Here is a 10,693-nt window from a genome sequence, read left to right as displayed (position 1 = left end):
AGATACATTTGGACACGTAGACAGCAGGAAATATATCGATTTAGTCTACATTACTAGGGTTTGCCGTGCTACATGTTATACAACCGTGATAACCTAGCTGGGCTTGGTGCCTTTGTTGTATTTTATGTTTTATACTGAAGCACTATACTTGGTTTCCTGGTCGTATATCATCGCTCGGCTCACCTCCCTGTTTCACATTTTTTGTTATCGTGACGTCACCCGTCGACACTCCCTTCTCCACAGTAGAGGGGGAAAGATGGCGCCCACACACGTACTGAGATGCTGTCAACGGGGCTTAGCATGGATACCTGTGATTTTTATCGCGCTCGTCGTCTGCTGGTCGTACTACGCTTACGTGGTGGAGCTTTGTATATGTAAGTAGAGACCTTGTCGTCGTTTGTCGCTTCTTTTAGGGCCTTTAAAAGCCGGTGCTAACCATATTTTCTGACAACACACACAAACACAGCGGCGGCTGCTGGCCAGCAGGAAGTAAATGAACTGCAGCCCAACAAAGGTGTTGGCAAACCCGTCCAAATCTAGATCCAGCTAATTTTATGTTGGTTGCCATCGCCTGGGTTGCCATATATTCAAAAGAGGACTGTTTTAGTCAAAGAAAAACTAGCACTGTGTTGTCTTTTTTATGATAAAGCTACCCGTCTCGTCTCTGTGGTTTTATGTGAAATTAAATGAGTGTGGATGGAGAAATAAACGGTATTTGACTAACTGACACATATAAATACCACACAACATGGCTCTTTTAATTAAACTGGCTTAAGGCAATAGTTGCGGATTGTCCCTCCCCAAAAAATATACATAAATTCATGTAAGGTTGTGTCTAAGTGCTGTAATTCAGCTGTGAAAAATTCAACATGTGTATTTTTATTAGTCAGCTCCTAAAACTTAATCTTTGTTAACTATTTGGAAATGGAAAAAAGGTACACTTAACAACATTGTGTAGGAGATTAATGGGGAAATATAAAAGATTACATGGCTGCTGTGCTTGTGAGGTGTGACTATGTATTTATTTATTTATTTATTATTAGATAAACGACCAGGTGAAAGTTTCTACTGGTTTTCTTTTGGTTTTTATCAGATATGTTGGCGTAAATATGGGAACTGGTTACACGCATAGGGGAAAACTTTTTTTCTTAATTAAGGGGGCAGGGGGCGGTAGTTAATTAATTTCTGATATGGATAACTGTAAAACATGCCAACCCTTTAATTAATTCGTTACTCATGTACAGTATCAGTATTTTGAAAAGCATGCTTTGTAGAAGTGAATACAGTGTGGATAAATGATATGGTTGTTTCCACCATAATGTATAAACGTTTATCAGTGTATATATAATATCTGACATATATTGTCTGTGTTTTCTCTTTGCAGTCACGATCCCCAGCATAGGAGAGCAGAGTAAGTGTCCCAGGACATCAAACAATGTTTGTTTAATAAATCGTAAATGGAGTTTTACTGAGCTGAGACTTATTTATTGGCATAATCTTACTTAAGTTTCTGGAAAAGTACTCTGTAGACTTGGCTTTTTAAAGAAAAGGCTGGCACAGAAATTGTGTTTCCTCTCAAAGCGCTGAGGTTGGCCTGCTTGTAGCCCAGCAGCTCCTCCTCATCCAGCATAAACTACTAGCTTTCCTCTCTAATTAATTAACGGCGTAGTTTTTTTTTTTTGCTCTTAGGCCATGTTTTGCCTTACAGTGGCATTTCCTTATATAACCCACATATCAGTGCGTATGTCCTTGATCCTGATGCTCAGTTTCCCCCCTCCAGTTGTCTACCTGATCTTCTTCCACCTCTCATTCGTCATGTTTGTGTGGTCTTACTGGAAGACCATCTTCACCAAGCCTGCTAACCCTTCCAAAGAGGTATAACACTAATCCAATCCTCCAAAACAAAACAAGCCTGCTCTGTCTGCCTGTGTGTAATCCCCTGCTGCAGTAAATGGCAGCTTAAAAAAGGTATTTTGCTCCCTTCCCTCCAGTTTTGCCTCCCCAAGGCTGAAAAGGAACGCTATGAGAAGGAGGAGAGGCCAGAGTCCCAGCAAGAGATCCTGTGGAGAGCTGCCAGCAGCCTCCCTCTGTACACCCGCACAGGCGCTGGCGGTACGTCTGTGTCACTGAATGTAAATGAGAATGAATCTGTTCTGTTTGGAATTGTGTTATCATGATGATTGTTGTGCTAATTTATTGCAGCGATCCGCTACTGTGACCGCTGTCAAGTTATCAAGCCAGACAGATGTCATCACTGCTCAGCATGTGACATGTAAGGGAATCTTCTTTCCTTAAATTTCTTCTCTTACTCTTCAGTTTTTTAAAGTTAATCTTTTGTTTTAATTATTTTTTTTGGCAGGTGTGTGCTAAAGATGGATCATCACTGTCCCTGGTATGTAAGAGCCACATCCTGTTGGTGCATTGAGTTAGTTAACCAAGAATAAAGTGCTTTCTAGACAGAAGTTCATTTTACTTTGTTCTCACGCTTTATAACTAACATACCTTAAATTACGACACGTTGCTACACCTTTTCAGAAACTGCTTGATGATGCCATTTGTTTGGTGCTACCTCACCAGTAGCCTCCACCTTATGCAAACTTTGATAAGGTTTCTGCACCAGAAAGGAAGCTGCATCCAAATGTGGTGTTTGTGTGTCTGCAGGGTGAACAACTGTGTGGGATTCTCCAACTACAAGTTTTTCATCCTCTTCCTGGCCTACTCGCTGGTGTACTGTTTGTTCATTGCAGCCACCGTCCTGCAGTATTTCATTAAATTCTGGACAGTGAGTAACGACGCGCCGACACGCTATGCCCACTCGCCCCACAGCATGGAGTGAATGTGTGACACAGATGCAGAATCGGGTGGCACGTCGTAGCCAGGATGAGCATCTCTTGAGTTGGCTGTGCATGGCGCTGACCTCTCCTGTGCTGCGCTGTGCCGCTCCTCTGTTTTCTCTGTCCTCTCTCACCCTTCACCCTCTGACCGGTCCCCGCCCTACCCCTCTGTTTCCCCTTTCTGTTATCCCCAGTTCTTGCACACTGGCTCATTGTTCTCGGATCTTTTCTCTTTTTCTGCCTCCCTTTCCACTATCGGAGCCATCAGTCACACCACTCATGTGCCCGCAGACACCTCCTTTCTCTCTCTCTCTCTCTCGTAGCTGTTTCACTTCAATTTTCTCTCATCTCTTCCTCTTTTATCCCTTTGTTTCTTGCCAGTCCGGGCACAGTTTTCTTTCAACCCACTCTCTTTCATTCACCTCCCCCGCAGCTCCCCACTTTTCCACCCAACTTGGCCTTGACTTCTATTTGCCTCCTGATTTCTAAGTGCTCTCCCCTCCCGTCTGTTCTCTCCTGGTGTTGCTAACCACTCTTGTTTCTGTTTGTACTAAAGCTTTGCCGCAGGAAATCGGCAGAAAACTGCCCAAAGGTAACGCAGCCATCCTCCGATGCCTCCCCCCTCCCCCACCGTCCTCGCCGTTGTTTTCGTGATGTGCATGAAAGTGAAGTGGCTCACATGAGACTTTTTTGAAAGTCATTTCTCTGCCTTTTTTTTTCTTTTTGTTTATATCAGCTCTCTGTCATTGCTCTTGCATTTCCAGAAATATCTCTGATGTGAATTTGTTATTGATGGCTGCCTGACTCTCCTCTTCTCCCGTCTCTCCCCCTAGAATGAGCTGACAGACACGCCTGCCAAATTCCACGTCTTGTTTCTTTTTTTTGTGGCCGCCATGTTCTGCATCAGTATTTTGTCCCTCTTCAGCTACCACCTTTGGCTAGTAGGGAAGAACAGGTCGACAATAGGTATCGTTTTCCTTGTATTTAATATCTAGCAGTGATTTCAAATATTCTAACAGTTTGTCAAGTTGAATGTCATTTTTTTGTCATCATTATCACTGGAATAACTTTGCTGCTAGGGACGGAGTTTTGTTCCCCTCCTTTAGTGTTTGTCTAACAGTTCTCTTTCCCCTCTGTCTGCCTTTTCTCTTTTCATTTTCCTCTTACCCTGCAGAGGCATTCAGAGCACCAGTCTTTAGGACAGGCTCTGATAAAAATGGTTTCTCTCTGGGTTTCCGAAAGAATATTGCTCAGGTCTTTGGTGACCAGAAGAAGTACTGGCTGCTGCCCGTCTTCACAAGGTAAAAAAAAAAAGAGAGCGAGAAAAACTTTCACAGAGAGAGAGAGACAAACATTAAAGGGAGTGTTGTGGTTTGCCGTACACACAAAAGATTCCCGGGAGGAGACAAAACCCAAGCCTCTGAAGGTAACAAGCTAGTGTATTCCTAGCGCAGATCCCAAGCCCAGATAAATGAGTTGCATCAGAAAGGGTATCCAGTGTAAAGTGTGTGCTAAATCATGTGTACTTCCATCTGCCATGCCGATCGCTTGAGAAATAAGGGAAATATCCAGGAGTATCTTTCAGACAGAGGAGATCTAAAGCCCCTTTTCCATTAGTACTTAATCAGATTGACTCACCACAGTGCGCCCCGATTTTCAGAGTTTTCCATTAGGTCATAGTACCAGATACTAAAATAGTACCTGCTCAGCCGAGGTTCTAAACAAACAGCAGGTACTAAAATGTGACGTTGTCAGACTGGATGCCACCGATTGGATGGTCAATGGCGTCAAAAGACGAGTCATGAGAGTGTATTGTTACCAAAACCTGAAACTGACATTTTTGAAACCTGGCAAAGTTGTTGCCTTTGTGTTGCATACTAATTAAGTCACAGGACCCTCGGCCACGTTGCTATGACAACAACCACAAACATTTAGTGGTACTTGATTGTAATGGAAAAACCAGTCAGTCTGAGTCGTGGTGAGTCGATCTGAGTAGGTACTAACGGAAAAGATGCACAACAGAACCAGGAAGACCAGGATTTCTGTGTTAAATAAACAAAACCTGAAGAATCTGGTATAATTGTTTAAATACTGAAGTAAAAGCTAAAGCTGTGATGTTATTCTTTTACATATAAGCCTAACTTTGTTGCAGCATAGACTATATGGGTTTGAAAAGTGAATCTAGAGTGTCTTAAACCTGCATTCTTTGTAATGGGCAGCAGGGGGCAGCAACTCACGTTGCTTGTTGTTGGGTTTTTTTGTTTTTTAATAGAAGTCTGTAACAAAATGTCTAAGTGTTTTCCAGATTAAGTTATGGCTACACGTGCTAATTTCAAGCCATATTTAATACAAAATAATGCTTTTTTTGTATTAAATACTTTCACATTAGAGTACGAAAATAAAATAAAGCAGGCTCCACCTATCACTTGTTGCATCTGGTTTATAAAGTACAAGTGGCAGATGCTAAAGTCGAGTCTTTAAAACAGCAGTCTGCAGAACAGTTTGTAACATTATGGTGTCCATCTTTTATATACAGTCTGTGGTTGCAGCAGCTCCTGAGGAAGTTCAGCTTCACGTTTTTGTTTTTTGTTTTTTGTTTTTTTTTTGGGGGGGGGGGTTCTAATCAGTTGACAGCTCTTAATCTTTAGTTTCTCTGCTTGCTTACTGCAGCCAGGGAGATGGTCTGACGTTCCCCACCCGACTGGTCAACACCGACGTGGAGCAGGCCACAGTGACGCTGCAGTCAGAGCCCAGTAAAAGGTGCTAAATCTCGATGCAATAGTAGAAGCTTCTGATAGGGCTTTTATTTTGAGAAAAATGGTGCTAATGGCAGCTAATTTTTCCAGCGCTGCTGACATCACCGTGAGTCCACTCAGCGAGTCTCAGAATCGCCTCCTGAGCAACGAGCAGCATGCTAATAACATCGGAGACCATCTGGCAAATGACACCCTCAAATCAGGTGAGTCCCAGCAGGGGTGTTATTATTACATAGAAAGGCTGAGCTGTTGATGTAAATTCTATCACGTATTCTGTTCTGCTTGTCTTCACAGCTGAAAGCGAAACCATTACAATCTCAATGGAGAGCGAGTCCTAACCAGGTAATCACAGTCAGCCACCTCTCAGCGAGTCTGTAGCTCTGGCTTAATTTTCCAGATAGAACTGCTTTGTGTAAGTAATAAATATATGTATGTATATATGTATGTATATCATTGTTCTTCTTTTTGTTTCTTTCCTGCCACAGGAGAAGCACCTCAGTCATCTACTACGATGCCTTAAGCAAAGCTAGAGTTCAGTTTCTCAGCAGTCTGCCAGCAGATGCCCATTTAAATCCATTCACAGTAACTATGGAAATGCAGTCCATTATCACAGTCATGTATTCCGTGGCATTAGCATTTCCACATGCAGTGTCATGAACGCATCTCACACCTCTCTTCGTAAGACATGAGACAAGGTTGTTTGCAGTTATGCGCATAAACACACACACACACACATACTAACAGTATACTGTATACATATTTCTGTTGCTTCTTTTTTAAACCTCTCATAATTGAAGTATTTATTGACGAGGACCGCATTAAAGTGAATCAGTGCTACTGCTGAAAGCCTCCCAGGTCCACCAAGACTTGGAGATACAAAGCTGCAGTGAGGAGAGCCTGGAACAGCTTTTTTTGGTTTGTTTTTGGGTTTTTAGAGAGGCAGTACACGATGTGGAGATGCATCGATTTACCCTTGAGTCTCATGTTGTCTCATTTTTTAACGAGTATATGCGTAACAATGATCTACACCTCTTGAGATGGATGCTTCCCAACAAACCTGGACTATCTTGCAGAAGACTCCACCACACGGTGAATCCGTGCACAACACGGAAAACTCTAACCAGGTTTTGGGTAGACTTTTTTTTTTTTAATCCATCAGAGCACAAGATGGCGCATTTGCACTTTGTAGATTATCCATCAACAAAAAAAGTGCTGCTTTTTTTTTTATTATTTAAACAAAAAAAAGTTTAAAAAAAAGGTGTTATGGATGTTGGTCGATCATTTGATTTTTTTTTTTTTTCCTTTTTTTAATATAATGTATTGTGTGTGTGTCCGTGTGAGAAAGAGAGAGATTGTGTGTAACAGTTGAAGTGGCAGTAAGTTTTCTTCTTTCCTACTAACAGACTAAAAGAATCAGCTTTGTGTTTTTTTATGGCCCGCTTGTGTCAAAGGAAAAAAAAACAAAACCTGCTGCTTCGACTGGACGGTTTAACTTTGGAGATGAAGCTCGCTCACTATCTGTTCTTTTAGAGGCTGATCCATGATTCTTAGCCCGCAATGTGCACAGCCTGTTTTTCTACAACTCAGTGCTTCAACCTTTACAAAGAACACCAACACTCTGCCAAATAAGGGCTGGCCTGTCAGGAGCTCTGACCTCCGAACCTGAAGTGTTTACAGCATATTAGCTTTATCCTAACCTCACTGGCCAATCTCATCATAACCAAATTGAATTCAACAGTAGTCGTGGCGCAATATTTTGTACATTTATTTGTTGCTCGACCTGCTGTGGGTCATGATGTCCATGCAATACCAAGTACTGGACAGCAGGTGGAGACAAGAGTCCTGTTTGTCCACTCTCATTCAGCTAAATGTCTTTTCTTTTGTGTGTGTGTGTGTGTGTGTTTTTGATATTACTACATCACTTCCTCGGGGCTCACTTCACTTTCAGTTTAAATCGCTTTCTTAATATCCTTTAATATGCATTAAATTCCTGTAATAACTCATCTGGATTTAATTTGAAAGTGAATTAAACCCCTCTTATAGAGCTACAGCCTCTGCTCACCTTGTTGCTGTACACATGTGTGGATGTCTGTATTTTGGAATCGGCTCATTGTTGTGATCTTGAGCGTGAGCTTGTTTAATTCCTGTGCCGTGTCAGTGTGTAACATCTGGGAATTTACTCACGGGGTCTGCGGAAATCTGTAAGGAAAGTGTATTTAATACCCAGAAGACAGTGTTGCTCACATTTGCCAGCATGACCAAATAACAATTGTTCAGGAGTGAGTTCCTTTTCCAAGAAATGTTATTGTTTAAGGGCAGCATTGTAAGGAGATGCAGCAAATTCCTGATGTCTGCCATTCCTCACACCTCTGATCACATCCCTGAGTGTTGCTGGAAAAGCCTCCTGCTGAATATATCCAACCAGACACTGGTGGTGTACAAGTTTACAGCTGTTTCTATCATGTACAACGTGTTGGTGTTATTGTAACATGTGCTGAATGTATCACAGATGGGACAGTAAAGGTATGAGTGTTTTTAAAAAAACAACAACAACAAAACAGCCTGATCTTTAAACTTCTTGTTTACTTCTTGAATCCTCCAATCATCTTTGACCTTTTGAGCCCAAGTATATTTATAATAACTCTTTTTGCAGAGCAGTTATTGGAGAATATTCACTATTGTATAATGACACTGTGGTTGAATCAAAACAAACAAAAAAAAGGTAGCAGGTTAAATTAATTTCTAAGATCATGATCCAAGCCAAGGTTATGTTCTGATTATATGTAGATCTTTTCTAAAAATCGCACTCAAAACTTTCAAGAAATTAAACTTTAAAAATAAGAAGACATTTTTGTATCGTGTATAGGGAGCTCGGCTAATTCCACTTATCATTTACAGCCACTGATTCTAAAAGTGTGGACTTGTCCTATTGTTTTAAAAATGCCTGTATTCTCTCTGGGCTGTTTGTCCTTGAGACTAAAGTGCGCCTGTGTGTGTGTGTGTTTTGTAATGCTTAAGTGAGTGTTCTTTTGTAATATTGTGGTCTCGGACAGAAGCTTCCGTGCAGCGATGATACCTGATTAATGCTCAAAAGCATGGCGCCTAACTTCTGTAAAGATGTTTTACCATGATAACGGGGTTTATGGTGTTATAAAAGTCGCTGTTTGTTTTTGTTTTTTTTTTAACTATAGCTAGCTGTGTCATTTCAACTCTATAAATAAAGCCATAAAAACTCCTTTGACAATGGAAGAAGGATCTGAAAACCTCAGTCTAATATCAGCTTTTCTTTTCTTTTTTGTTTTTAGACTGACAACACGTTACATCTGTGTTCATGGTGCAGTGCAGATGTAGCCATCATAACTTGCTTTTTGCTACATTCTGGATTCTTTTTTGTTACAATGTCCTATTTTACAATGTATGTATATATATATTGATAATGTAAGAAAACAGAAGACAGCATATATTTTTCTTGTCTGATTAATTTTACTGTTCCTATTTTGTGAATGAAGTACATGCCTCTACACAATTAACGTGAAAATAACAATAAATGTTTTTCTAAAAAGCTCAAAGCATTATACTTTTTTTTTTCTGAGAACTTAAAGCACTTTTTACTAGATGGTTCATTCACCCAGTCATGCCCACATCACTGAAATCTAACACTCGTTCACACACTCACACTCTGATGAATGCATTGGGAGCAGCTCTGGATTCAGTAGCTTGCCCACAGACCTTCCGATTGGTAGATGACAAATTCTACGTCAAAGTTTCCCATCAATGTAGGATTGAAAATCCTGGAAATCTGTTCAGCGTGATCAGGAATGCTGGAAGTCACCTCCCCACGTCTGCTTGGGTGTTAAAAGGAAACCTGCAGAGTTCCAGGGAATTTGCATCTTACTAAGCCTGTGTTTTATTTTCTAACATAAGGTCTCAAGTGATATCACTTGAAAAGAATTTATTACTTTGTGCATCTGTTTTTCATTTTTCATATGCAGCATGTTTATGTAGGTTCTCAGTCATCCAGGTCACGGTCGTCTTATGAGCTTGAGTTGAAGGCAGATGGACTTCTATATTTGATTCTTCAGCCTCTGATCTGAAATGGAATCCCAGGTGCGAAACATCTAGTGGGGTTGTCACCTTGTTGGGGCTCCTCAGTTGTTGACCCACCCTGACTTGCAAGGGTCACATGGTCCCAAGCTTGGCTTATTTGTGAGGTAAGTAGGTAATTTATTGATCCCACAAGGGAAATTATTTGTGTTACACTACACTAACATCATAGTTGAAATAAAAATGCCACAGGCTCTTAGTGATGGCATTACACTGTAATATAATGCAAGATATAAATATATAATCAACAGTGATTAAAAAAAAACTTAAGTTAAAGAAGAGTAAAAACAAAACTGAGATTGTGCAAGAGACTGGTGCAAATCAGATTAATACATTTTAAATGTGCATTCAATCTAGGAACCGGCTGCAAGATGGTTTAATAACAGACCATGCGTGTGGAACCTAATGCTTCACAGGGGTGCTCATGCGAGTTATTGTACAGTTTGATAGAGACAGGTATGATTAATTTCCTGAATAACTTCCTCACTCCCCCTGCTGTACAAACTGAAGCCACTCTGACAGACAGTCAGCAATCCAGGAGACAGTGGAAATAGTGACACCCAATGCAAGCAGCCCCTCACTCAGCAGAAGTTGTTGGATTGTATTGACAATGGCGGAAAGACAGAAACCAAACCAAACAAGTGTTTCATTTGTCTCCTCAGCTGGCCACTGGATACTCCTCACTGGACTGTGCACCAGTATATTATGGTTGGAGAAAAGTCTCTTCAATGTCATAGGTTCCTTTCTATGTTTATTCACTGACTTATAGTCAGGATAGTAGATAGCCACATTTTAAAGGCTTTCATGGTGTGTGTGTGTGTGTTTAGGAGGGTGTTTAGGAGGGAACGTTCTATGCCTAGTGGTGTAAGGCCCTGATAACTTATTTGTGTTTCAGTAAGTAGGGGAGTCAAAGAAGAGGCGTGTCTGTGTAGGCCAGGAAAGGTATACTCCATGGAGAGCATGATGTTTCTGTGCACTGAGATGATGTGTTTGATGAAA

At 41.0% G+C, this 10,693-nt stretch overlaps 1 protein-coding gene across 1 annotated transcript; it reads left to right on the top strand.

Annotated features, from left to right (window-relative positions):
- The first annotated feature begins 279 nt into the window (after nt 1-279).
- On the top strand, nt 280-9,152 carry LOC102785790 (palmitoyltransferase ZDHHC20-B-like). Its single transcript, XM_087846104.1, is given in 14 exon segments — nt 280-315; nt 317-374; nt 1,385-1,411; nt 1,781-1,875; nt 1,992-2,112; nt 2,203-2,272; nt 2,360-2,392; nt 2,662-2,782; nt 3,668-3,800; nt 4,009-4,135; nt 5,505-5,594; nt 5,681-5,793; nt 5,885-5,932; nt 6,076-9,152. Coding segments are annotated over 13 exon segments (1,068 nt in total). The 3' UTR covers nt 5,929-5,932; nt 6,076-9,152.
- The last annotated feature ends 1,541 nt before the right edge of the window (nt 9,153-10,693 follow it).

Source organism: Neolamprologus brichardi, chromosome 9, assembly GCF_056152115.1.
Source record: "Neolamprologus brichardi isolate AB-2024 chromosome 9, ASM5615211v1, whole genome shotgun sequence".
Classification (NCBI taxonomy): domain Eukaryota; kingdom Metazoa; phylum Chordata; class Actinopteri; order Cichliformes; family Cichlidae; genus Neolamprologus; species Neolamprologus brichardi.
The sequence above is the reverse complement of the archived record's forward strand: the minus strand, read 5'-3'. Positions and strand labels throughout refer to the sequence as shown.